Source organism: Carcharodon carcharias, chromosome 25, assembly GCF_017639515.1.
Source record: "Carcharodon carcharias isolate sCarCar2 chromosome 25, sCarCar2.pri, whole genome shotgun sequence".
Lineage (NCBI taxonomy): Eukaryota > Metazoa > Chordata > Chondrichthyes > Lamniformes > Lamnidae > Carcharodon > Carcharodon carcharias.
Window position 1 is genome coordinate 47,701,197 of NC_054491.1, and position 27,697 is coordinate 47,728,893.

The following is a 27,697-nucleotide window of genomic DNA, read 5'->3' on the forward strand; positions in this document are numbered from 1 at the left end:
CACAAAGAAGAAGGGTGGGTCAGCCAAATCTAGAGCCCTTGGCTGTCAAGGAGCTCACAGGGTAAGATAAGGCAGAGGAGCTTCTGTCAGACACCGAGAACTCAATACGCAGAAAGCTGAGAGGAGTATAGAAAGAGAGGTGAAATCAAGAAGGAAATTAGGAAAGCAAAGAGAGGACATGGAAGAATAATGGCAAACAAAATCAAGGAAAACCCAAAGATGTTTTATCAATGCATTGAGATTAAGAGGTAAGGAAGAAAACAGTAAGGCCCATAAAAGACTAAAATGGTAATCCATGTGTGGAAGTGGAGGATTTGGGTATGGTTCTTAATTAATACTTTGCGTCCCTCTTCACAAAGGAGGGGATGAATGCAAACATTGTAGTTAAGGAGGAGGAGTCTGAAGTATTGGATGTGATAAACATCAGGAGAGAGGAAGCTTTGAGGGGATCAGCATCCTTGAAATTGGATAAATCTCCAGGGCCAATTGAAATGTACTCAGGTTGTTAAAAAAAATCCAAGGAAGAAATAGTGGAAGGCCTGACCATCATTTTCCAATCCTCACTTGGATACAGGTGAGGTGCCGGAGAATTGGAGGTCTGACAACCTTGTACCTTTGCCTAAAAAGGGAGCGAGAGATAACCGAATAATTACAAGCCAGTTAGTTGGACCTCGGTAGTGGACAAATTATTGGAATCAATCCTGTCACTTAGGAAGGCATGGATTAATGAAGGATAGTCAGCATGGATTTGTTGAGAGAAGGTCGTATCTGACTACCTTGTTTTAAATTTATGAGACAGTAATGAGGAGGATTGATGGGGGTAGTGCAGTTGATGCGGTCCACATGGATTTTAGCAAGGCTTTTGACAAGACCCCACAAGGTAGACTGGTTGAAAAAATAAAAGCCCATGGGATCAAGGGGAATGTAGCAAGCTGGATAGAAAATTGCCTCAGGAAACAAAGGGTGATGGTTGCTGGATGTTTTTGTGACTGGATGGCTGTTTCCAGTGGGATTCCGCAGGGCTCAGTCCTAGGACCCCTGTTTTTTGTGATTATATATGAATTATTTGGAGATAAACGTAGGGGAAATCATCAAAAAGTTGGCAGGCAATACAAAATTTGACCGGAGGATAGCTATTGCAGGAAGATATCAATGGACCAATGGACTAGTCAGGTATGCAGAAGAATGTCAAATGGAATTCAACCTGGAGAAGTGTGAGGTGATGCATTTGGGGAGATGCAACAAGGCAAAGGAATGCACAATAAATGGGAGGATACTGAGAGGTGGAGAGGAAATAAGGGACCTTGGAGTGAATGTCCACAGATCCCTGAAGGTAGCAGGACAGGTCAAAAGGTGGTTAAGAAGGCATATGGAATCCTTTCTTTTACTAGCCGAGGCATAGGATATAAGTGAGGTTATGATGGAACTGTATAGGACATTAGTTAGGCCAAAACTTGAGTACTGTGGACATCTCTGGCCACCTCATTACAGAAGGGATGTGTTTGCACCAAAGAGGGTACAGAGGAGAGTTACAAGGATGTTGCCAGGGCTGGGAAATTGCAGCTACAAGGAAAGATTGGATAGGCTGGGGTTTTTCTCCTTGGAACAGGGGAGGCTGAGGGGATGTTTGATTGAGATGCACAAAATTGTGAGGGGCTTGTGAATGGGAAGGACCTGTTTCCCTTAGCAGGGAGGTCAGTGACTAAGGGGCATAGATTTAAAGTGACTGATAGGAAGATTAGAGGAAGGTTATTTTCACCCAGAGGGTTTGTAGAGGTCTGGAACTCAACGCCTGAAAGGGTAGTCGAGGTAGAAACCCTCAATGCATTAGAATGTGTCTGGATATGCACTTGAAGTACAGTAACCCGCAGGGCTACAGACTAGATGCTGGGAAATGGGATTAGGCTGAGTGCCTCGTTTTTTGGCCGGCACAGACACGATGGGCCAAGTGGCCTCTCTCTGTGCCATAAACTTTCTATGATTCTATGAATTTCTTCACTCAGAGGGTGGTGAACCTTTGGGCTTTTCTACTCCAGAGGGCTGTTGAAACTCAATCGCTAAGCATTTTCAGCTTGCTTGCACTGTGCTGCTGGGTGATGAGGTCAAATGGCTCTAACTTTTATCTGGTTTCAACCAGTTTCAGTTTCCCTTTTGGTTATGGCCTGATTCAAGAAAAGGTTAAAACTTTGAAACCAGGGTCAATACATCCAACAGAGCATTCGACAAGTCATTTGTTCCAACAACAGCTTGCACACACTACCCCACTCTTTCCTTCATCACACACAGCCAATAGATTATTTTTGTAGTTCAGTCATTGTTGTATTGAGGGTAAACATGGCAGTCATTTTGCACACAGCAAGGTTCAATGAACAGCTGTGATGTTAGTTGGTTGAGGGATATAAATTTGCCAGGACACTGAGAGAAGACCGTATGAGCTGGCTCATAGAGGCTCAGTTTTAATGCCTCATCTGCAGAATGGCATCTCTGACATTGCAACACTTCCCCCCTGTTCTGCTTTGAAGCAACAGCCTATATTATGTGTTTCTAGCAATAGATCTTCATCCCACGACCTTTCAAGGTGAAAGTGCTGTCATTGAGCCAGGTTGATAGTTAAGTTCATGATTTTGCTGCTGTTTATTTAGGTGGGACTAACTGGCCTATCTGACTGACTGATCTATTTCCTTTTTCTTGAGTGAGGTGCAACATTTGTCATTGTCCAGTCTTCTGGCACAATTCCTGTTGTCAATTATATTTGTAACATTTTGGGTACCACCCACTATCTTCTCAGCAAAGTCCCTTGTGTTCCTTAATTCATCCCATCCTGGCCTGCTGTTCTTAGCTTAATTATATTTGTTTTAAATACAATATCCTTTTAAATATCCGTCTCCAGTAGTTGCTGTTCCCTATCCAGCTCGCAAACTCCTGGAGTCCCTCTTTCATCTTTCTCTGTTATAAAAAAAACTGAGGCGAAATGCTTACTTGAGTACCTAGAGCACCTTTTCCATTCCCTTCACATGTAACGATGATGGGGAAACCAGGAAATGATGGGCCAGTCAGCCTCACTCCAGTTGTTGCTAAACTGCAAAGCCTGTAATTGAGGATGAAATTACTAAGCATCCTAAGAGAAACATGAGCTAATCCACTAACAGTCAACACTGATTCCTAAAAGGCTGGTCATGTTTGACCGTAAATAAAAGGAAAGAGAAAAGAAGAGCCAGCTTGAATTTCTTAAGAGCAAATCATGTTTAACAGCTTGCTGGAGTTTTTTGAAGAGGTAACAGAGAGGGTTGATAAGGATAATGCTGTTGATGTGGTGCACATGGACTTGCAAAACGTATTTGATACAGTGTCGCACAACAGACTTGTGAGAAAAGTTTTATAGCTCATGGAATAAAAGGGATAGCATCAACGTGGATACAAAATTGGCTGAGTAATAGGAAACAGCGAGTAATGGTTACTTGATATTTTTCGGGCTAGAGGAAAGTTTGTAGTGGAGTTCCCCAAGGGGTGGTATTGGGACCCTTGCTTTTCCTGGTATATATCAATGATCGAGATCTTGGTGTGCATGGGACAATTTCCAAATTTGGGGATGATACAAAACTTGGAAGCATTGCAAACTGTGGAACTTTGAAAGGATATAGACAAGTTTTGTGGAGTGGGCAGATAGGTGGCAGATGAAGTTCTATGCAGAGAAGTGGGAAGTGATTCATTTTGGTAGGAAGGACATGGAGAAATAATATAAAATAAGGGTACAACTCTTAAGGTTGTGCAGGAGCAGAGGGACCTGGGTGTATATGTACATAAGTCATTAAAGGTGGCAGGACAGGTGGAGAGAGCAGTTAATAAAGCATACAGCATCCTGGTCTATATTACTAGGGGCATAGAGTAAAAGAGCAAGGAGGTTTTGCTGAACTTGTGTGGGACACTAGTTAGACCTCAGCCGGAGTATTGTGTACAGATCTGGGCACCACACTTTAGGAAGAATGTGAACAAATTGGAGAGAGTGCAGAAGAGGTTTACAGAAGTGGTTCCATGGATGACAAACTTCAGTTATAAAGATAGATTGGAGAGGCTGGGACTGTTCTCCTCGGAGAGGAAAAGGCTAAGAGCAGATTTGATAGAGATGCTCAAAGTCATGAGGGGGCTGGACAGAGTAGATAGGGAGAAGCTGTTCCTACTCGTGAAAGGATCGAGAACGAGAGGGCACAGAATTGAAGTTATTTGCAAAAGAAGCAAATGCGACATGAGAAAAAACTTTTTCACACAGCGAATGGTTTGGAATGCACGGCCTGGAAGTTTGGTGGAGGCAGGTTCAATCGAGGCATTCAAGAGGGCATTGGATGATCATTTAAATAGAAACAATGTGCAGGGTTATGGGGAAAAGGCAGGAGATTGGCTCTAAGTCATAATGCTTATTGGGAGAGCTGGTGCAGACACAATGGGTGGAATGGCCTCATTCTGAACCATAACAATTCTGTGATTCTGTAAAGTACAGTCTGTATAGTTTAAATGGATTTTCAAAAATCAAATGAAAAGGCGAGATAGGTGGAGGCAGTGGGAAAGGGCAAAAGCAAGGTTTTCAGAATGTCAAAAGGTGAGCAGTGCTCCTCGTCAATATAAATATATGAAGTGTCAAAAGGTGAGCAGTGCATATAGTCATTATAAATAAATAAATGGAAAAATAAATATTCCGAATTTACAAATTGAGGGAACAATGTTGAAATTTGTTCGTATCAAATTGTGAAGTATGACCATACTGTGACAAAGCTTGTGGAAGGCTGCAGGTCTCTAGCTTTTTCTGCTATAGATCAGTGATTTAGACTTAATGCATGGGACATGATTAAGAAGTTTGCAGATAAAAGAAATATTGGTTTTGTGGATCATCGTGAGGCACAAAATTGTAGACTGCAGCAAGATATCAATGAACTAGTCAAGTGTGTAGGGAAATAGCAAATGACATCCAGAAAAGTATGAGGTAGTGCATTGGGAAGGGCAAGCAAGGGAAGGTAATACACAAATTGTATAGAATATACAATTCTATACTGAGAAGTATAGAAAAACAGGAAAGTCTGGAACGGCACTCAGAAACTTCTTCAGAGCTAATATTCCCTGTTGCGTAGAGTTCCAGGTGGTACTCCACCCACCTCTCCATCTGCTTGCAAGGTTCAGTGACCATTCCTGTCTTTGTCTTCTAATTTGGTTGCTACTGGGCCTGTCGTTTCTTTGCTTTCTCTTGCATCCCTGGATCCAGCAGCAGATTGTATACCGTTGCAGAGTTTCGACCAGAATTGATTGGCACATTGCTGAGCAGTCTGCTGTGACTTCATCCTGGCAGTTCTGAGATCATCTAGATGTTGTTTGATGGGGACTTGCTTGTAGTTCATGAAGGTTCTCCCCATTGTAGAGCTCAACAATCTTGCCAGTGGTAAAGCCACAAAAAAAAAGTGGCATTCCACCTGAAATCATCAGAAGGGAATCACAGTGACTGCATTAATTACTGAGGCAGCTCCCTGTTAAGTATTCTGAGGAAGGTTTTTGCTCACATTGCTGTGACCAGACCGCATATCCTGGCATCATGCATCTAGCCTGAGCCTCAGTGAAGCTTCAGAACTGGCAGATCAACAGTTGACATGATTTTCTCACTTTGACAGTTATCGAAGTGCTGCGAACAGCACAGACCAATCTACATTGCCTTAATAGGTCTCACCAAGACCTTTGGCCTTGTCAGCAGAGACGGACTCTATTAACTGCTGTGGAAAATGTGCTGCCCACCTCGACTCCTGGGCATCATTTCTTCTTTCCACAAGAATATGCACAGATTCATCAGCTTCAGTGGAGCAACATCAGATGCTTTCAAGATCTGCAGCAGGTTAAAGCAGAGTTGCATCCTGGCGTCAACTCTCTTTGGTATATTTTCCTCTATGCCGCTGTGGTACGCTTTCAGTAACGCAAATGAGGGTGTCTACCTGCAAGCCAGAGCTGACAGCAAGCTGCTCAACTTGGCAAGATTGCATGCCAGGGATAAAGTGCATAATGTCCTTGTCCATGAGTTGTGTTTGCTGATGATGCTGCACTGGCATCCCACGTTGAAGCTCACTTGCAGTAGCTTGTAGATCGGTTATCCCCAGTCTGCAAGCAGCTTGGACTGACAATCAGCGTCAGGAAGACCAAAGTTCTGGGCCAGATGGTAGAGACTCCACCTTCCATCAGCATTGACAGCCTTACTCTGGAGGTCATTGACGGCTTCACATACCTTGAATCAGCAATTACCAGCAACCTTGATGCTGAAATTAGCACCAGGATTGCCAAGCTGTCATCCCAAGTGTGGACCAACAGCAAACTACCTGAAAATGCAAAACCCCATGTGTTCCAGACTTGTGTTCTCAGCACCCTCCTTTATAGCAGCGAAGCATGGACAGCGTATGCAAGCCAAGAAAAGCGGCTGAACAAGTTCCACCTCCGCTGCCTCAGATGAATAGTGATTATTTCAGCAAGACAGAGTGGCAAATATGAAAGTACACCAGCGTGCAGGGATCCCAGCATGTTTGCTGTCTTGAGTCAGCAGCAACTCCATTGGCTGGGTCATGAGAGCCAAATGGTTTATAGCTGCATCTCCAAGGACATTCTGTATGGCAAGATTGCTATTGGCATGAGACCAGTAAGCCACCCATTCCTGAGATACAAGAATGTCTGTCAGCAAGATCTCAAGTTGACCAGGATCAGAGTCGATGCATGTGAAGCCCTCGCTATTGACCAGAGTGCCTGGAGACGAGCAGTTGGGAAATGCTTGGAAAAGGCAGAGGACAAAAGAAATGGCCAGATGGTGAAAAGAGAGCCCGCCAGTAGGAAAAAACCTCAGTCAACCTCAAGCCAACACCATTCACCTGTGCCAGCTGCAGAAAGAACTGCCACTCACAAATAAGCCTCTACAGCCACAACAGATGATGTCTAATCAAAAAATAACACAGCCTAGGCACAGTTCGTTGCATCCTGAGATAGACAGATGCCATCAAAGTAGAAGAGCAGAGGAACCGTGGAATGCATGCCCACAGATCCTTGAAGGTAACAAGACAGGTCAAAGAAGTGCTTAAAAATGCAAAGTGGAATACTTTTGTTTTTTAGCCGAGGCACACAATGTAAGAGCAGAAAAGTTATGCTAGAACTATTTAAGCCACAGCAGAAATATTGCATACAGTCCTGGTCACCACCCACAGGAAGATGTGATGTTGCCAGGAATGGAGTTCTTTAGCTACGAGGAAGGATAGTCTGGGGTTCTTTTCTTTGGAATAGAGGAAGCTGAGTGGAGATTCAATTGAGCTGCACAAAATTATGAAGGGCCTGGAAAGGGGGGACAGGAAGCACCTTGGACATCACTAGCCAGGGAACATAGATTTCAAGTAACTGGCTGAAAAATTAGAGGGGATTTGAGGAGAATTTTTTTTCTCCCAATGTGGGTGCTTAGGGCCTGTCCCTCACTGCCTGAAAGGGTGGTAGAGGCAGAAACTCAATATTTGACAACACAATATTTGAAAACATAATTGGATAGGCACTTGAAGGACAGTAACCTAGAGAGCTAAGGACCAAGAACTGGCAAGTGGGTTTGGACCGTATAGCTTTTCGTAGGCTGACATGTACATGTTTGGATGAATGATCTCCTTTTGTGTCATTAATTTTCTATGTTTCTATGAGGCTATAGAGATCCAGCACCAGATGCAGAAAAATACATTTGGGATGTAAAAATTAGGGAGTAGAAATCAGTTGTAACAATAAAAGAAAGAACTTGAATTAATATCACACTATATCCCATCCTAAAAATGGCACAAAATATTTTGCAACTTGTAGAGTAATTTTTTGAATGCACTTGTGCATGCTCTCTTGCCTTTTGCAGTGGCCAATTTACACATAGCCATGTGCCATAAACAGTCTCCTAAATTCATGAATGAATGAACCGATAATCTTTTTTTTGTCGTCTTGGTTGAGGAATAAATGTTTGGCTGGCTTCTAGGAGAACTTCCTGCTCTTTGAAAAGTGTAATTGGATCTTTTCAATGGATCGCCAAGCAGGCAGACAATACTTTGGTTAAGCTGAAAGATAGAACGTTGACAATACAATGCTAAAATGGCACCTCAAATTTGTAGTGAGGCTTAAACCAATAATTTTCTGACTGAGTAGTGTTACCAGCTGAGCCAAGCTGACACTTAGGATTGCAGGAGTGGATGACTTTGGTGTTCAGATAAATAGGCCATAAAAACTGGCAGCACGAGCAGAGAGGTCCAAAACAAAGTTTTGGCTTTGAACCTAGAGTCATTGAATATAAAATCAGTATTGTAGAGTTTGTACAAGACCTTTGTTTGGGCTGTTAGAGAATTCTGTAGAGTCTTGAGCGTCTTATTATTAGAAGGATATAGACACAATTGTAAAACTACAATGTAAATGTTACCAGCATGCAAAATTATAGTTATAAAGAGACACTTGATAGGGTTTTTGGTTGATTTGATAAAGGCCTTCAAGATTCCGAAAGGGTTTGGCATAATCTTAAAAAATAAAAAGACATTGCATTTACATTGGGAAAGCTTTACAACTTATAGATGCTTAATAATAAAAATGAAATAGATATTGGATAGGAGTGACTAAGTACTTGGTCAAAGAGGAGGTTTTAAAAAGTATTATAAAGGAGAAGTTTGGAAGGATATTCCAGAGAATGGCACTTGAGCAGCTGAAGACTTTGCCACTAGTGGTGGAGCTAAATGCACAGTGTGAGGAACAGTGAGTGCTTCGGGGCAGGAGAGGACAGGGGATTATAGGACTGGAGGAGGTTATAGTGGTATGTTTGGCAAGTCCATGAAGGGATTTAAAGACAAGAATGAGAATTTGAGATATTAGAAGTCTTGGAGCCAAAATAGATCATTGAAGATTGGGCTGATGGGACTTGGTCCATTATTGGATATGGGCATACAGTTTTGAAGAGCTGGAATTTGAAGGTGGAGAATTGGAGACTGGCCAGGAGATCTTTGGAATAGTCAAATCAAGAGGTGATAAACGAGATAGTAACAAGAGAGCACAAACTTCACATAATCACAAAAAGAACTGAAGAGTACTTTATACAGTGGGTAGTTAGAATGTGGAATTCTTTGTCACAAACTGTTGTTGAAGTAGAGTCCATAAATGTTTTTGAAAGGGAGTTAAGATGGTCTCTTGAAAAGCAATAATATTGAAGGGAGCTAGCTAAGCTAAAGGAGATTTTCAAGTGCAGAGACCTGAATCTCTCGATCCTGAAGGAAATGGGAGAGGAAAGAGCTGAGGCTTTGAAATAATATTTCAGGTATCTACTGGGAATGAATATGTAAAAGAGCATTGGAAGGAGCCGGTTAAATACCCATTTAAAAATTGAAACGGAGCTAACCTGGGAATTGTTGACCAGTTAGTTTAACATCTGAGAGAGGGGAAATTTTCCATTGTTTAATTGAAGATGAATTTGCTAAATAGTTAGGTAGAGAAAATAGTTAGAAACAGTCAATATGAATTTAAGGAAGGAAGATTGTGTTCGAGTCCATTGAGGACATGGTAGATATGATGGATGATGGAAAGCAGTGAGTGTGGTGTACATGGACTTTGGAGAAAGCCACTGACAGCATACAGAATATTACTGGAGAAGGAATATAAAATTGGGGATAGGGTAGCATACTGGATTAAAGCTAAATGGAAAGGAGGAAATGGGAGAATCGTGCTTCAGAGTAGTTTCTCATTGGTTAGAAGATGATGACCCTGTTCCACAGGAATCTCTTTTGGGATTGTTTCTGTTCGCTGTATAGCAATTATTTGGATGCAGGGCTGCAGGGACTGTTTTCCAGACTTACAGACTGACTAAATAGTAGGTATGGTAAATAATTGTGAGGACCACAAAGCAAAGAGAACACTGGTAAGATAGTGGTAAGGGCAAAATAGTGGCAGATGGAAATTAAGTGACATTAAACATGAGGTAAGGTTTTTGTAATTATACTTTAACTAGCAAAAGTTGGGTGATCTGATGGAACACAAAGATTTCAGGATTCCAGTTGAGACCTGAATGCAGCACTTAAAGTTGGTAAAGCTATGAATAAAACTAATGGTATATGGGGTTTTATGGCCAGAAGTATAGAATATAAAAGAAATCTAATGGTGAATGTACAAAAAAAAAAACAGTAAGACCACAGTTGAAGTACTGTGTTGAGTTTTAGCTTTCAGACTATAGAAGGATGCTGAAGCAATAGAAACAGCAGAGCACATATTCACCAGGATGTCTGGTATGAAGTAACATGATACAAAGGCAAAATACTGTGAGTGCTGCAAATATGAAATTAAAACTGGAAATGCTCAGGAGGTTGGGCAGCATCTGTGGAGAGAAACAGAGTTGACATTTCAAGTTGAGGAGACCTTTCAGAAACTGGATTATTTTAATTTGGTCAGAAATGAAAGAGTGATGTTGGTGAGATGGTTAAAATTAAAAGGGATGGGGCAAGGGATGAGGCAGAGTGGATCAAAATAAACTGTTTCCAGTGATTAAGAGGTCTAGAATGAGGGGGGCCTAGATACAAGGTGAAACCTTTAGGATAGAGAGCAGGTGAATCTATTTTGACAATATAATATGAGCAAAATACCACGGCTGATGGAAATCTGAAATAAAAACAGAAAATGCTGGAAAAACTCAGCAGTATTGACAGCATTCATGGAGAGAGAAACAGAGTTACAGCTTAGAGTCCGTTTGACTCTTCAGAGCTCTGAAGAACAGACTCTAATGTTAACTCTGTTTCTCGCCCCACAGATGCTGCCAGACCTGCTGAGTTTTTACAGCATTTTCAGAATCTATTATCACATTGGACTGAGGCACTGTGGAATGTGCTACCAGAGTTAGTGACTGAAGTGAAGACTACATGAGCAGTTTAGAATAAGTTGGATAAGTGATTAGAGGAAAGGGAAAAAATAGGATATGGAAATATGGAAGGCCCAATTGCGTGGGTGAAGAACAAATACCGATTTGGACTGATTGGAATGTATGGGGTCTGCATGTGTTCCATGGCTTCTATGTAATTTTATGAATAGGAATGAGTGTAGTTCGACGAGCTGGCTTCTGGATATTTGATATGCTTTGGACTTTTCAGTGCTGGGATATTCAATAATCCTGTCACTGCCAGTTTTCTTATCCTTGGTAATCTATCTTTTGCTTTCCTTCTTATTTTATCAAAAGGGAAAAATAAAGATTTGTAACTATATAGTACCTTTCATGATCTCATTGTCCCAAACTATTTGTTACCCCTTCTTTATATTTAGCACATTTAAAGCCTCATTTTTTTCATTATCCTTGTCTTCTGATTTCTCCTGGTCATTTACTGGCCCTGTTTCATTAGCTAGAACCAGATCAAGCATTGTGTTCTTCCTGGTTGATTGCAGAATCCATTCTGGATGTAGTCTAGGATTGTCTCCCATTCTACCACAAACCTCTATCTATCCCAGTCTATCGTAGGGTGGCTGAAGTCCCCATTATCTGCAAATCTTTCTAACTGCTTTCAAATACCTTTCTTGATTTCTTTCATGTAATTTAATTGTCTGTAATAAACTCCCAACAGTAAGGGAAAATAGGCAAGGCTATGGGAAAAAAGCAGGGAAGTGTGACTGGAATGTTCCGAGGGCATTTTAGAGTCAACCACATTGCTGTGGGTCTGGAGACACATTTACGATTTCTGTTTTTATGTTGCGCTTTGGATCATTTAACGTTGATCTGATATTGGGTCTCATGACCCGATCGGTGCCATTGTGAAGGAAGTGAGGTGGAGGAGGAACTAGAGGGAACTTCAATTTTAAAATAATCTGAAGCAATGTTCTGAATAAAGAATGTCCAACCCAAGAGTTTTATTTACTGCTAAGTTCTGTGAAAAAAGCCCATTTCTTGACTCTTCAAGCTGATTATGTTTTGGGGCTTCAGGCGTGCCTGCTGTGGGTAAGGCACAGAAACTATTTTGAAGTCCATGAGAGAGAGGCATTTGCTACTGTACACAGGTTAAATTGCTTTCTATGTCTCAGAGCTTGTTTGGATGAAAATACAGGACACATAGTACCTACCCTTCAGGAGGCTGACTCTGCAATTGTCTAATAAATTTTGGAGTCCCCCAAGTCTGGCCCTTGTTTGAAGCTGCAGCAGGTGAGGCAGGAGCCATTTTAAAGCCAGTGAGAGAACAACTTTCAGCAGCAATGACTGCCATTGACATCAAGGCAGCATTTGACTGAGTGTGGCATCAAGGAGCCCCAGCAAAACTGAAGTCAACAGCAATTGGCGGGGGGCGCGGAGGGGGGAAAGCACTCCACTGGTTGGAGTCATATCTAGTAAAAAGGAAGATGGTTGTGATTGTTGGAGGTCAATCATCTCAGCTCCAGGACATCACTGCAGGGGTTCCCCAACGTAGTCTCTGCAGCCCAACGAAAATGCTTCATCAATGACCTTCGTTCCATCATAAGGTCAGAAGTGGGGATGTTCGCTGATGATTGCACAATGTTCACCATTCATGACTATCAGTTACTGAAGCAGTCCAAGCCCAAATGCAGCAAGATCTGGACAATATCCAGGCTTGGGCTGACAAGTGGCAAGTAACATTCATGCTACACAAGTGCCAGGCAATGACCATCTCCAACAAGAGAGTATCTAATCATCACCTCTTGACTTTCAATTGCATTTCCATCACTGAATCCCTGACTATCAACATCCTGGGGTTTACCATTGACCAGTAACTGAACTGGACTAGCCATGTAAATACTGTGGCTACAAGAGCAGGTCAGAGGCTGCAACGAGTAACTCACCTCCTGAGTCTCCAAAGCCTGTCCACCATCTACAAGGCACAAGTCAGGAGTGTGATGGAATACTCTCCACTTGTCTGGATGAGTGCAGCTCCCACAACACTCAAGAAGCTTGACACAATCCAGGACAAAGCAGCCTCCCTGATTGGCACCCCATCCACAAACATTCTCTCCCTCCACCACTGACACACAGTGTCAGCAGTGTGTATCATCTACAAGATGCACTATAGGAACACCAAGGCTCCTTAGACCGCACCTTCTAAACCCTAACTGCTGCCATCTAGAAGGACAAGGGCAGTAGAAACATAGGAATAATGCCACCTGGAAGTTCCCCTCCAAGCCACTCACCATCCTGGCTTAGAAATATATCACCTTTCCTTCACTGTCACTGGGTCAAAATCCTGGATCTCCCTTCCTAACAGCACTGTGGGTGTACCTGCACCACGGGGACTGCAGCAGTTCAAGAAGGCAGCTCAGTACCACCTTCTCAAGGGCAGTCAGGGATGGGCAATGAATGCTGGTCTAGCCAGCAACACCCGCACCCTATGAATGAATTTTAAAAAAAAAGGTGAGTCGGAAGAGTCATTTTAAAGTCCCTTATTTTGGGCATGTGTTTTTGCACTGCAATCCCATGGAATCACTTTTAAACACAAGTCAGAAATGTCTAGTGAGTGTTGGTAGTGAGTCTGCTGCTGCAAAGAAAGCAAGAAAATCTTATCGCCGAGCAGTGAAATTGGATGTTTTAAAATGTCTTGAGACTGAAGAATGAGCGGTTGATTTTGCTAGTGTTTGGACTTTCCCCTATGACGGTGAGAACGCTCCATAGTAACACTGACAAAATCAAAGTGTGCAAGTGTTACACCTTTAAGTGCTGGCGGGGTGAGTTAGACTAAAATCAGTGTCATGGAGAACATGGAAAGATACTTGTCAGTCTGGAACAAAGACCAAAACCAGTGCAGGTGCCTCTTTGTTTGATGGTCATCCAATAAAAAGCCAAATACCTGTATGAAGACTTACAGAATGAGCCAAGTGAGAACTCTCAGTCGGAAAGTTTCAGTACTAGCCATGGAGAATTCAATTTTCAAGAGGCATTCCTATCAGCACAATATCAAAATGTCCAGTGAAACAGCTAGTGTTGATACACTAGAAGCAGCTGATGAGCTCCCTGACTATTTGAAGAGAGTCATTGAAGAAGTGGCTACTTACCAAAACAAGTTTTTGACATGGGTACGAGGCTTTTTGGAAGCGTATGTCACAGACAGAAGTACATTTTGAAAGAGGAGAAGACAGTGCCAGGATTTAAAGCTACCAAAGATTGCTTATCTGTTCTGCTTGGTGGAAATGCTGCACAAGATTTTAAGTTTAAGCCCTCAGTGGTGTACCAGTCGGAGACATCACAGATATTGAGGCCCCAGTGTCTACAACCACAGAGAATCTTACTATGCTGTCTCTGAGGTTCGGAGTGAAATCATCACCTCGATGAGGGAAGGCTGGCTTTGATGAAGTAGATGAGGCTGACGTGTTGGAATTGCTTGCATCCCACAGAGAGGAATTGTCTCATGAAGATTTAATGTAACTAGAGAGTCGATGAGCTGAAGAGGAAGACCGTGCTGATATACCAACCCCACAAGTTTTGTCAATGAAACAATGTCAGGACCTTTCTAACACATGGAAGAAGCAATGGAAATCTTCACAGAGGATGAACCCACCAGAGGACGCAATGCCTAAGTGCACAGGATCAATGATTTCATTAACTGGCACAGAGTGATCTATTAGGAGAAGCAAAAGAAAACAGTTCTTGGATAGATTTTTCAAGGTTGTTGATGATCCTGGCCCTTCATCCCATCAACTCCACCAGGACTTGGCTGTTGCACGCCACCTTCAATTCAAAACCAAAATCACTCCAACTTTAGTTATTGAGCTTCTCAGAAGAAGAGGATCAGGATCTTAAACCCAAAACTAAGGGTCTGCAGGTATCTCAATGCACCACCAGCAGTGTCTTCAAAACATCCTCCAAACCCAGTAACAAGAAAGGTGGTGCAACAGCAAGGTCTTTAGTCAAGCCAGCATGTCCAATATTGATGTTCTAAATCACTCAAAGCCATCTCCACTGAAACAGTTTTTGGGATGACCTCAAAGCATCCCTGTAGAGGTCAAACATCTCCACCAACTCATGGTGACCAACAAAAATGGGAGAAGGTTCATTTGGGAAGACACTGAAGATGGAGACACTTTGTCGGGACATGCAGAGGTTAAGTCCATGACAGTGGAGAGAGTGCAGAAATTTCCAAGCAATTCCAAGCAAGAGACAGGTGAGTGGTTAGGAGTCACTGAGTGGGTTGCTTTTGTTAAACAGTGTTGTATACTCTCAGGATGTGGTGCTGACACCCTCTGGAGGCAAGGTACCTTAGAAATAAGGTGACCTTGAGGACTTGATTGTGATTGAATATTATATGCTGTGGGGGAAACTCCTGATTTAGCCAGGCAACAATGATCCTGTCGCAGAATCACCGCAAAGAGATCAATTTTGATGATTTAGAACTGTGTACCAAGTCTTTCGTGAGGCATCTTTCAACAGAACCGCAAATACATTGTAAAACCAAATGGAAAATATCTCTTGGAAAGGAACTAGGAGAACCAGTACTACCAGGGAAGACTCTCTACATTTATTTTTTGTTCATTGTTTGATGGGAAATGGGTTTCACTGCCTAGGCTAACATTTGTTGCCCATCCCTAATTGCCCTTGAGAAGATGTTGGTGAGCTGCTTTCTTGAAGTGCAGCAGTCCATGTCATGTAGGTACACCCACATTGCTGCATAAAATAAACATAGCTGTATGCTCATAGTGGCAATGTGAATGGTTCTTCTTATCACCCTGTTCTCTAGCAGCTTCTCTCTGAGAGATGCTGGTGCAGTCTTCCCTAGAAGAGGAATTTGAGAAAGATGCAGAGCATGCTTTTTCTGAGGTTAATATATGTTAGGGCTGTGACCTTGTTAACCCCACCTCCCCTCGTTTATTATCATTCTTCCACCTATAGTCACCGGTAGTTTCCTCCATGGAAGGTAGTCAGATTTCGACTCTTAAGGATGGCAGAATGCTTTGCATAAAGGATTCAGCTCCCTAAACATCCCCATTTATACCTGTTTCCTGTAGGGGACTAACTGGATCACCATAGCCAGTGAGCCTGTAAGGAACCACTAGAATCTTAGTCCAGTCTTCAAGGGCTGGAGGAATCACAGCAACTAAGGTTTGACTCCAACCTCAATGTTCCCAACTGTGGAATAGAGCCATTCCTCCAGATCGCATATCGATCACAAGAAGTAACTTTGGTGAGGTTTCCTGTGCCTGCCTGAATATGGCACACTTTTAATCCTGGAGTGTTTTTGTTAGATATGCAGGGTGTCCGCAAAGTAGATTGATATTGAATGAGCTGGCGAATCTTGTCAGAACATTGTATAATATCCCAGCCACAGATGCTCCCCCAACTTTTTTTCTGAAAATGCCCAGTCTATCATGCAAGTGTCAAATTGGAGTTCCCAAAACATAGTTACATATACATGGATACACTTGAACCACAAATTTGCAAGAAATGTTTGTGCTCGAATGTCTCCACAAATGTAGGCAATCACTAAAACAAGTTAACATCCCCTTTTCACTCCTCTTGTTTATTGAGGAATGTGCACAGCTTGCCGTGGGCAAACTCTCAACGTTAGTAAGATTGTATTATCTGGCATTGTTATGCCGAACTGCATGGCTGTGCCTAGCATTGTTCCCAATCAGCAAACTCTGATCGATGGGAAGGATAACTTTGCTGAACAGGTTGAGAAATTTCCAGAAGCAGCGGAAGAACCTAGGAATAATTTTAAGGATGGCTAAGAAAAAGCTTGACTCCCTTCTAAAGTCACTGCTCAATGAGCAGCACAGCACACCCTTGGATTTTCAGTTTCCCACACAACAATGGCTTATATCACGACCCATGCATCAACGACCTTGCCCGACTTCTCAGCAATGAATGTGTCTTTCTACCCAAACTCCTCGCCACTTACTAGGTGATGCGTACAGAAGTTTGTGACCAAGATTCTTGGCAAATGCATGGATTTTTGAGATGTTCGGAAATGGTGTCACTATGCTTATGTTTCATTGGTTAGTCCAATCATATCATTTGTTTGTCCCTATCGTGATAGTTATGTTGCTGGCATCAGGGAAATTTCAAAATCATTCTGAACAGAAGGAACAATGTTTCACCCCAAGAGGCTTGTCTCAAGAATAGAGTTCATAATTTTCGTAAGTTCTTAGTAGAAAAAGTTCAAAATCGTCATTCTGCCTCAGATTATTCAGGTATATCTAGGGGGCTGGATTGTGGTAATAGACCCAATAGATATCAACTCCCTTATTGCAATGCGGATCTGTCGTTGAGCATTTCTGAGATTGCTTTTGCCTTTGGAAACAATGGTTCTATCTGGTCCCAGGTTATTACTAACTGCCTGTGCACACTTAGTGCATCAGAGAATGTTGTACTTGCTTATTTACAACTGTTTCCTTAGATTTCAGAGTCTAACACCAGGAATAGGCAAGGTTGTGGTAGTATTCTGCCACTTATTGTTGTTCATGAAATGTTGAAGATTTATGGAACTGCTTGCTTTTTGCTCCCAGGGCTGATTCCTGTATTTTTGCAAGGAAATAGATTATTTAAACAAAAGCAAAATGCTGCAGATGCTGGAAATCTGAAATAAGAATAGAAAATGCAGGGAAAACGTAGCAGATCAGGCAGCATCTGTGGAGAGAAACAGAGTTTACTGAGTTCCGATTAAAGGTCATTAACCTGAAATGATGTTTCTCTTCACGGACGCTGCCTGACCTGCTGAGTTTTTCCAACAATTTTTGTTCTTATTATAATGGATTAGTTGAGGCGGGCGGGGGGAGAATGTTGCTGGGGAATGTCTCCTAGCCAAAGGTTTCAGTTTGTTTTTCCCCAATTCCCCCAATCTCGTATAGTATGAGAGATATGAGTGGAAGGGATACTGATGTTCGCCACCATTCATCGCCTTCAACTTGTGATCAAACATCATAGCAGTGAGTGAGGAGAGTACTCTACTAATCATAGGAGAGTGCTCTCATAGTTGAGGAGCCAATATTGCATTGCAATCCAGGAATGCTTTGGCTGAGAACTTGTGATTGAAAAGCCAATGTGTTGCAATTGGATCTCCCTCTATTGAAAACTGACAACTTGCTCAGTTCATGCAGGCACCCACTAATGATGCTTATAATACAAGATGCAGTCATGTTTAAGTAAGTTGGTCAAATTTAGTACTGTGGCCCTCACATTATGGAATGCATCCAACAAAAAGCCAGCTCTACTCACATTCGTACAATGGCTACTTTGGTCTTTCATGAACTGTTTGTGTTTGGTTTATTGATTGATCACCTGTTGCTTTTCAAATGTTGCATCCCATTTCGCCTTCACAAGGCCTTTTATTGTGAACCTTTATTTAATTCTTCATAAGTTAATTTATTTGCTGTTTCATTAACTGAGGACAACACTTTTGTTGGCTTTAGTCCACCCATAGAGTCAGTGACCTGGTAGCTGTCAGCATACGTTAGCTGCATCTGATTTAGTATTCACACCGGAGAGGATTTCTTTGCGTTTGCTATGAGTCGTTACTCAAGGTTGCTTCCCAGTTTTTTGTGCCTGGATATTGCCCCATTGTTTTATCTGCTGTCAAACCTGTTGGAGGTGCTTGTAAATCATGGGCAGAATCTTCTGTTTGGCATGTGGGGATGGGCCTCACACACCAACGGGTAGAATGATGTGCGGTGATGTCGGGCGTGCGTGCTGATGTCATCGCATGTCATTCCGACCTTCAGTTTGGCGGGCGTGCACAGAGTCAGCTGCGTGCCCGCCGAACTGTCAAAGGCCTGTTAGGTCCATTAATGAATTAATTGAAGTACTTGTCAGGGCTGCCCGTCCAACCTTAAGGTTAGCGGGCAGGCGAAGAGCCCAGGCATTTTACATGGAACCTCATCCATGGGCAGAATGAGGTTTCATGAAGGGTTCATTAATTAGATAAAATGTTTTATGAAAGTTTATAATCATGTCCCAGCTCATGAGGGGACATGTCTAAGTAATTTTATTTTTTATTTTTTCCAATATTTTACTATGAAATTAATCCCCCCGAGGCAGCTCCTTGCCTCAGGGAGATTTCTGAGCTCTTTCACATGTGCCCCAACTCTCCTTCCTCCCCCCCCAACCCCACAGGTAGCGCTAAGTGCTTCTGGGTACGTGTCATGCTGGGCAGGCCTTAATTGGCCTGCCCATGTAAAATGGCGGCACGTAGCTGATCGCCGCCCGCGATTGGCTCCACTCCCGCCCGACAGGGAGAAAATTCTCCCCCATGAGCTACAGGCCTGGCCAATGTTAGAAACTAAACATTTTTTTGGAAATGCTGTGTCTATTGCTTTGCTGTTGTGCAGAGGCACAAATTAATAGATAAATACGTGAATGATCGAGTACAATTGGCATTTTTAACATTCTGTAGTCTGGAATTCATCTTGAGATCCAGATTAATTGCAAAATTGCCAAATGAAGTAATCCTTACATACTTACTAACTATCTGGAACACAATACCTGAAAGAGTGGTCTAAGTAGATTCCATAAGAACTTTCAAAATTCAGTTGTTACATTTACTTGGAAGAGAACTAATTTGCAGGGTTATAGGGAAAAATATGGGATTAAAATTTCAAAGAGCAGGCACAGGCATGGTGGACTGAAAGGCCTGATTGTTATTAGATACTATGTTTCTATGACTGTCTAGATTTTTGACTGTTGTACCACAATCGTGTCTTTCATGGGCCTCTGCTGACTATTGGAGTTAATTCACTACTGAAGGTCATTGGGAAGCTAAGTTGACATTGTATCTGCCTGTTCAAGATTCCATGGCACTGTTTGAGGGAAAACATGAGCTTCTCCCCAGTGTCTGGCCAATAATTATCTGAAGCAACATCAGTAAAACAGATTATCTGTTCATTATCTTGTTTGCGGGAATTTGTGCATAAATTGGCTGCCATGCTTACCTATGTTAGAGCAGTGACTACGTGTCAAAATATTTCATTGGCCGTAAAGCACTTTGGGACCGAAGGATAGGAATGGCACTTTATAAATGCGAGTGCTTTCTTGCAGTGCTGTATACTAGCAATATGAAATTAGCAAAAGATTCCCTTGATTTTCAAATTATGCAGAATAATCTAATGTGTATTCCCAGCAAATTAACTTGGTCTAATTCCTTTGGACTTTAGCCCCTTTCCTGTAATACAAAAAGCATTGCATGTATGTAAGACCTGGTAGCTTGGTTGAGCTTCCCTGGCACTCCGTGGGGACACTGAAATTGATAAATTTAAGGCTCCCTTTCCACTCCCTCCTCCCAAAACCCATCTCTTTCCCAAAATCCAGTTTTCCATTACAGTTGGTTCTGCTGTAAATTGAGAAACTTGGCCTTCAGGAGTTCTGAGTGACTTAAATCCTCTCACCCCAGGAAGAGAGTACTGACCCAGTGCAGGCCTCACTGTAGCAGCTACTGGCCTCATTTATTTCCTTACTGTGTATATGTGGTTATTTCTAACGAGATATTTTGTCTATTCAATACAAATATTTCAAATCCATTTTGTTCTTGTGTTACACCCCCTCTCTTATTGTTCTCATCAGTAGAAAGCTCATTTCTATCTCTAAGTTTGTGTTTAGTGTAACAGATTATTTTCAAACAAAGTACAATGCCCAGCAAAATGACATTTCTTGAAAAATTAGAATCAGCGTTCACATTGAAGCAGAATATAAATGCAATTATTTTGTAGGTAACCACTGAGATGTTTTGTGTTTGTTTCTTCCTTAGTCCTAAGAGACCAGGAAAAAAACTGGCCCTGCTACGAGTGTAACCGTCGGTTCACCAGCTCTGAGCAGCTCCAGCAACATCTCAACATGCATGATGAGAAGCTGGATTTCTTCAGCAGGTAGAATCATCACAGCCACTCCCAGCTATCTGTTTCCCTGTCTTGTCTCTGTGTATCTTGTCTTGTGTGTGTGTGTGTGCTTGCGCCTCTCTTTCTCTTTGCCCTTTGCCCCCTCTTTGTGTTTGTCTCTCCCTCCCTGTTTTTGTGTGCCTGCGTCTATCCTTCTCTCATCCCTTCTCTTTTGTGGATTCCAAAGCTGTTGACAGTATTTCAGATGTATCCTCACCATTTGTTTTGACAGCTCTTAATTTAACCCTAAAACATTTATTTGCTGCCTAAATACCGTAAGCTCCAATTTTCTATGAAGGACTTTGATCAGCTGTTTTCTGAATGTCCATTTAAACTCCGCTACTACACACCACCTGGATAAATACCTTGTTATTCCCTCAATCAGGTTAACCAAACATAGCCTGCATTTCACAAACACAAATCTGCATTAACCATCTCTGATCAATCCATACCTTTCTAAGATTTAATTTTTCCTTTACCTTTAATTATGGTCTTTACTAATATTCCTACTGATGTGAATCTAACATCAGTAGTTACTGTAGTAGTAGTGATACAGTTGTTAACTCATCCCAATTTCCCATTTTAAACATAGGGATTGCTAGGCAGCAAATTAAGAAGATCCACATAAGTTCACCTTATACTATTCTGGCAGCTGCATGACCCAACTATAATGAAGTTGTTATCTCATCTTGGCAATCAATCTCTATCAATTAGCCCATAGAGTCCCAGACATGAGGTTGGAGAAACTATTGTGGAGGAAAATTTTGGGAACCATAAGTTCAAAGTTAGCTGTTCCTCCTAGCCTGTTAAACTTGCTACATTATATCTCAAATTACTCCTATATCATATCCTAAAATATTGAACCAAATTTTGCTGTTAAATTATCAGGGAGGCAAATAGCATGAAGAACAGATGCACAGTTAAATGCAAATATCCAGAAGTTGCTGTCCAAGTTGTGACGCTTTGCTTATTAGCTTTGTAAAAATGATTTCTTGCGCTCTGGCTCACCCATTGGCATGCATTGAATGGTGTGTGTCTGCTATATTTGTGCAGTTGATTAGAACTGAATCTGCAATAGATAGACAAGCATAAGTATCTTCTTACTGATATTGTAAGAGCTAATGACTGCCAATCAACCTACCTGGTACTGAAAAGTAATTAATTTAAGTATGGATTATCTTTCTCTCAGGTTCTGAATTGTTTTAGGAGAGTCAGTGTAGAGTTTTTGCTAGTTAGTGCTGCTGCAGCTGAAATTGGTCAAACTGTGCATTGGGTGTTGGAATTGTAAGTGTAAATCAAATTTCCACAATCTTTAATGTTGGTTTAAAATACGTTTCATAGAATTGTAGAAAGTTTACGGCACAGAAAGGACATGAAGTCCCACTGCGTCTGCGCCGGCTGAAAAATGAGCCACTCAGCCTAACCCCACTGTCCAGAATTTGGTCCATAGTCCTGCAGGGGGCAGCACTTGAGGTGCATGTTCAGACACCTTTTAAATGAGTTGAGGGTTTCTGCCTCTACTACCCTTTCAGGCAGTGAGTTCCAGACCCCCACAATCCTCTGGGTGAAAACATTTTTTCTCATCTCCGCTCTAATCCTTCTACCAATCACTAAAATCTATGCTCCCTAGTCACTGACTTCTCTGCTAAGGTAAATAGGCCCTTCCCATCCACTCTATCTACACCCTTTACAATTTTGCACATCTCAATCAAATCGCCCCCTCGGCCTCCTCTGTTCCAAGAAAACCCAACCCCGGCCTATCCAATCTTTCCTCATAGCTGCAATTTTATCAACCTGTCCTGCTGCCTTCAGGGATCTGTGGACATGCACTCCAAGGTCCCTCCCTTCCTCTATACTTCTCAGCATTCTCCCATTTATTGTGTATTTTATCACTGGAAGCCAATACCACCTACAAAACCAGCCATGCCCCCAGACTGAAATAAGTAGGATGGAGAGTTTCTACTGATTGCACCCGTTATGGCATTTGAGGAGGCTCTTCAAATTGAGCTTGTTTTTTTAGGTGCACAGGAACTGGCTTTCAATTTTTTTTATTAAATGTACTTAATTTAAGAAGAAACTTACTAGGGTATACCAATAGAACAAGTAAATGACTCAGTATCATATTTTTGTCATTTTATATGACTTATATCAGGTTAATTACAGATGGAGGACCACTCTTGTTAACAATGCTACATTTTTGTGATAAATCCTTTTCAATTGTGTTAATAAAATTGTGCCAGGTTACTACATGAAAGTAGATCAGTGGGTATTTGAAATGCAAAGTAAAAAAATTAAATTCTATTTTGCTGATTCATGGTAGATTTTTATCTTTCTGATTGTGCTGATGATTGAGGGTAGACTGATGGGGCAGCGATTGCTGGATTGGATCTGTCCATTTTATGGACAGGACAGACCTGGGCAATTTTCTGTATTGTTGGGTAGATGTCAGTGTTGTTGCAGCTGCACTGGAACAATTTGGCTAAGGATTTGGTTAGTTCAGAAGCCCAAGTGTTCAGTAATATAGCCTGGGATGTTGTCAGGATCTATGTATAGACTTTGGTGTGTTTGGTGCATTTAGCCATTTCTTGATCCTGTATGGAGTGAATCGAATTGTGTGATAGTAGGGAGCTCAGGAAGAAGAGGGAGTCCTCTGGCACCACTGCCATACCCAAGGAGGATTGAAAGATTATGGCCAAAGCCTCCACCATTTCCACCCTTACTTCCTCAAGAACATATGATGCAGTTCATCTGGATAGGATAACTCTTCTACCTTTTGCAGAGCCTTCAATCACATTTGTACCTCCACTTTACTTACTAACATTGCCAATGATAATATCTATGTAATATTATAGAATAAATTATTTCCCTTTTTTATTAGCCATGACTTGGTAGCACACTTGCCTCTGAATCCCAACATTCTGGGTTCAAGTCCTACTTCAGGGTTTGAACACAAATATAAAGGCTGACACTCCTGTACAGTACCGAGGGAATGCTGAACTATTGGAAGTGCTGTCTTTTGGATGATACCTTAAACCAAGGCCCCATGAGCTTGCTTTGGTGGGTGTTAAAGATCCTATGGCACTATGTCGACGAAGAGCTATTCAGATTTTTATCCAAATCAATTTCTCTCCTCCCTCCTTCTATATTGATAGCATCCTCTTTTTTTGGTGTGTGTTATTATCTGCATCCCTCTTTCTATGTAAGATGACAGACATGTGATGAATTATCTCCAGTATCCTGGCCAAAATTTATCCCCTAATCAGCATCACAAAAACTTCCAGATAATCTGATATCACATTGTTTTTGGGAGTTTTCTGAGTGCAAATTAGCCACAGCATTTCCTACATTACAACAGTCATTATATTTCAAAATGAGAAAGCACTCCATTGGCTGTAAGATGCTTTGAGATGTCTGGTGGCAGTGAACAGTGCTATATAAATGCTAGTCCTTTTTATTTTTATCCAAATCAATTTCTCTCCTCCCTCCTTCTATATTGACAGCATCCTCTTTTTTTGGTGTGTGTTGTTATCTGCATCCCTCTTTCTACGTAAGATGACAGACATGTGACAAATCTGTTGGATGGGATAGTACCATCTGGTGACAGATACAAGTCCTCATTTAACACCTCAGCCATGCCCTCTGTCTCCACAGGAAGATTTTTTTTTTGTACCTAATCGTACCCAGCCTTCCTTTGACTACCCCTTTTCTGTTCAGATGTTTAAAAAGAATTTTGAGTTCCCTTTACGTTGTCTGCTAATCTTTTCTCATACATGCTCTTTGTGCTGTTTTATTTTGTTTTTCAGCTCTGCACTTTCTATATTTTACTTGATTCTATTGTATTATGAATCTCTGACACTTATCATAAGCTTCCTTTTCCTGCTTCATTTTTATCTCAATTCCTTTAGCCTATGAAACTCTAGCTTTGGATACCCTTCCTTTCTCGCTCATGAGCATGTGTCTCATCTGTTCTCAAGCTGTCTGTTCCATAAAGCTCTCCCAATGCTCATTTCCCTGCAAAATATTCCCAGATGGTGGGAGCCAAACTCATGACTTTGGGTTGCTAGTCGAGGTCAACATGTGTCACTCTAATATAGAAAGGATACAAAAGTAATGGGAAAAGTGTACCATAGGTTTTATTGGACATCACTAGTGTTGAACGGTTACTGTTGTGACAAGAGAGATGAGAAGTAGAGGCTTTTTTCCCTGAAGCTATCTTCCAGGGACATGTACTTGTCCCTGGAACATTTTGCTTCAGTCAGGGATGCTGCTTTTTCTAGGTTGTGCTTCACTTTGTCAAATGTCTTACCATACCTGATCTCTGACAGGTCAAAGTGCAGAGGTCGTGGCCGAGGTAGGAGGCGGTTTGGTCCAGGGAGACGACCAGGCCGTCCACCAAAGTTCAACCGACAAGAATCAGCTACGGAACAGAATGAGGTAAAACTGATATTCAAACCAAGCCTCCTGTTAAACCTTCTGAAATAGTAAGTCTGATTTAATATAGCTGCAGCTATACCGAACAAAAGCTTGAAGTTCAATATGCAATGAAAATGACTGTTCATTCCTTGAAACAAACTCTACCTCTCCATATTGGTTAGAAATGCTATGATCGAAGAGGGAAAAAGCCTGCAAGTCCCTTTTTTCACGGGTGGTTGGTTGTAATGGCCTCACTCTGAACCAGGCTTTTAATTCCTGTCTGGCTGAGGCAGCAATGAGAGCTAGAGCACCAAAGCATTCTGTTAAAGAATTAAGTTGATGAAAAAGGAGCTCCCCGGGCAGCTCATTGTGTCTCAGATGCTCACTTTTTGAATTCAGATAACGGCATGTTCAAGCTTTATCAGTGATGTGTGTTGAACTAGGTTCCCTCAACTTGGGCCGTGATTGGGTTACAAACATCATCCTCTGCACTCATGAAATTGTGGAGGACGAGCTCCCCCATAAATGCTGAATGGTCTGTTTCTGTGCTGTATATCCTATGTAAAACAAAATCAACCTAATCTGCAGAGAGAGAGAGAGGAATCCACTGTGAAGAATCCAGGAATCTCTGAAATATTTGAAAAGAGAACGCTGATGAACCAAGAGGGACATAAAAGTGAGCAGAGTTGGCAAAGCCAAATGCAATCAAACAAATTTTCCAGAGATACAACAAGAGGGTTATCAAATGAGATTTGATGTGAAACTGAGGAGGGACTATTAATGGAACCTATGAAAGGATTATTTTCTGGCAAAATTCACTGTGGAAGAGATTTGGAGCATGTCACTCATCATCGGTACTGCAATCTCAGTTAACTATTATACCATCACAAGGACTGGGCGAAAGGACTCAGAAGTAATATATCCTAGGATGCAGATAGTGTATGGCTAAGGGTGCTTAGTGTTGTGATTAGCATTGAAAGTATTGATAGTCATCATGACAGGAGATGGTCCCACTGAATTGGAAATAAGACAACTACCTATCATCAAAAACCTGATGAAGCAAACCCAAATACGAGCCTATGCAGTCCATAACAGGCAAAAAATGGAATTGAATATCAGCAGGAAATTTCAGGATTACTTGTATGAAAATAACTAGTAAATGTCAGCCGCACAGTTTTGGAAAGATAGATCTTGCCTGCCAATCTCCTTGTTTGTTTTAAAGATATGATGTGTCAAATTGAGAATGATGCATCTTCCAGAAAGCTGCTAATTTAATGCTGGAGTGTTAGATACCTGCAATGATCTAAGTAGCTTAATGGAGGCAAAACCTTTGAATCATGCTGTCAGATGTTAGGATGAACAGTAAACTCGTTGGGCCAAATTACCCCTTATCTTAGCAATTGACAGTTTCAAACAAAATCTATAAATGCTGCCCAGGAATATTTCTGACTATTTGAATTGTGGAATTACTCCCAACTCAAGTACATGTATTTTGAATTAAATACCTGGAAATGCTGAAACATTGGATCTCTAATTAACATGTTGGTGTATATGTTTATTAACAAGCAGTTTATACACTGGAGAGAATCCTTTAACTGGGTGCATGATGTGCCTTGCTGTTAAATATTGTTACTGTGGCCACTGATTTGATTACAGCAATGATAGCCAATTACATGGTGCCTGTCTAATGTTAACCTCTTACAGCTTTATTTACAACTAACTAGTAGAGATTAGTGATAAAAACAAAAAAACTGCGGATGCTGGAAATCCAAAACAAAAACAGAATTACCTGGAAAAACTCAGCAGGTCTGGCAGCATCGGCGGAGAAGAAAAGAGTTGACGTTTCGAGTCCTCATGACCCTTCGACAGAACTTGAGTTCGAGTCCAAGAAAGACTCTTTCAACTCTTTCTTGGACTCGAACTCAAGTTCTGTCGAAGGGTCACGAGGACTCGAAACGTCAACTCTTTTCTTCTCCGCCGATGCTGCCAGACCTGCTGAGTTTTTCCAGGTAATTCTGTTTTTGTTGTAGTAGAGATTAGTCACTGACTTACTTGATACCAACCTTTTCTGCAGTTCATCACTGCAGGTAGTGTCTGAGGATTGACTATAGTGTCCCTGTGTAGGTTCATTTCTCATGTCGTTCTATTCTGACAGACGTTGCAGTTTGCTATGAAACGTCGCTTCGAAGACACGGACGAGCCTGTGGCCAATGGAATGAATCAAGAGGAAGACCCTGCAATTATCTCTGAGCAGCCGGAAAATGATTCTAGTGTTGCTAATAACACAACCACAAGCCCTGGAGAGGAAGTGCGGCGCAATAAACGAATACGGGTAATGGCCAATGTTAACCATAGGCGATTAAAAAGAATGTTACATTTGCATGAATTGTAGCAACTATTTGATCAGGAGCTGTAGCCAAGACATGGCCTGTCTATCTTGTAGTTGGTT

At 41.7% G+C, this 27,697-nt stretch overlaps 1 protein-coding gene across 2 annotated transcripts in view; it reads left to right on the forward strand.

Annotated features, from left to right (window-relative positions):
* The window catches only part of prdm10 (PR domain containing 10), a 196,123-nt gene that overhangs the window by 89,831 nt on the left and 78,595 nt on the right, over positions 1-27,697 (forward strand). For both annotated transcript variants that reach the window (XM_041174207.1, XM_041174205.1), the window contains exons 10-12: positions 20,709-20,826; positions 25,161-25,269; positions 27,404-27,580. In XM_041174207.1, the coding sequence (XP_041030141.1) occupies positions 20,709-20,826; positions 25,161-25,269; positions 27,404-27,580 (404 nt within the window). The remainder of the gene's footprint in view (positions 1-20,708; positions 20,827-25,160; positions 25,270-27,403; positions 27,581-27,697) is intronic.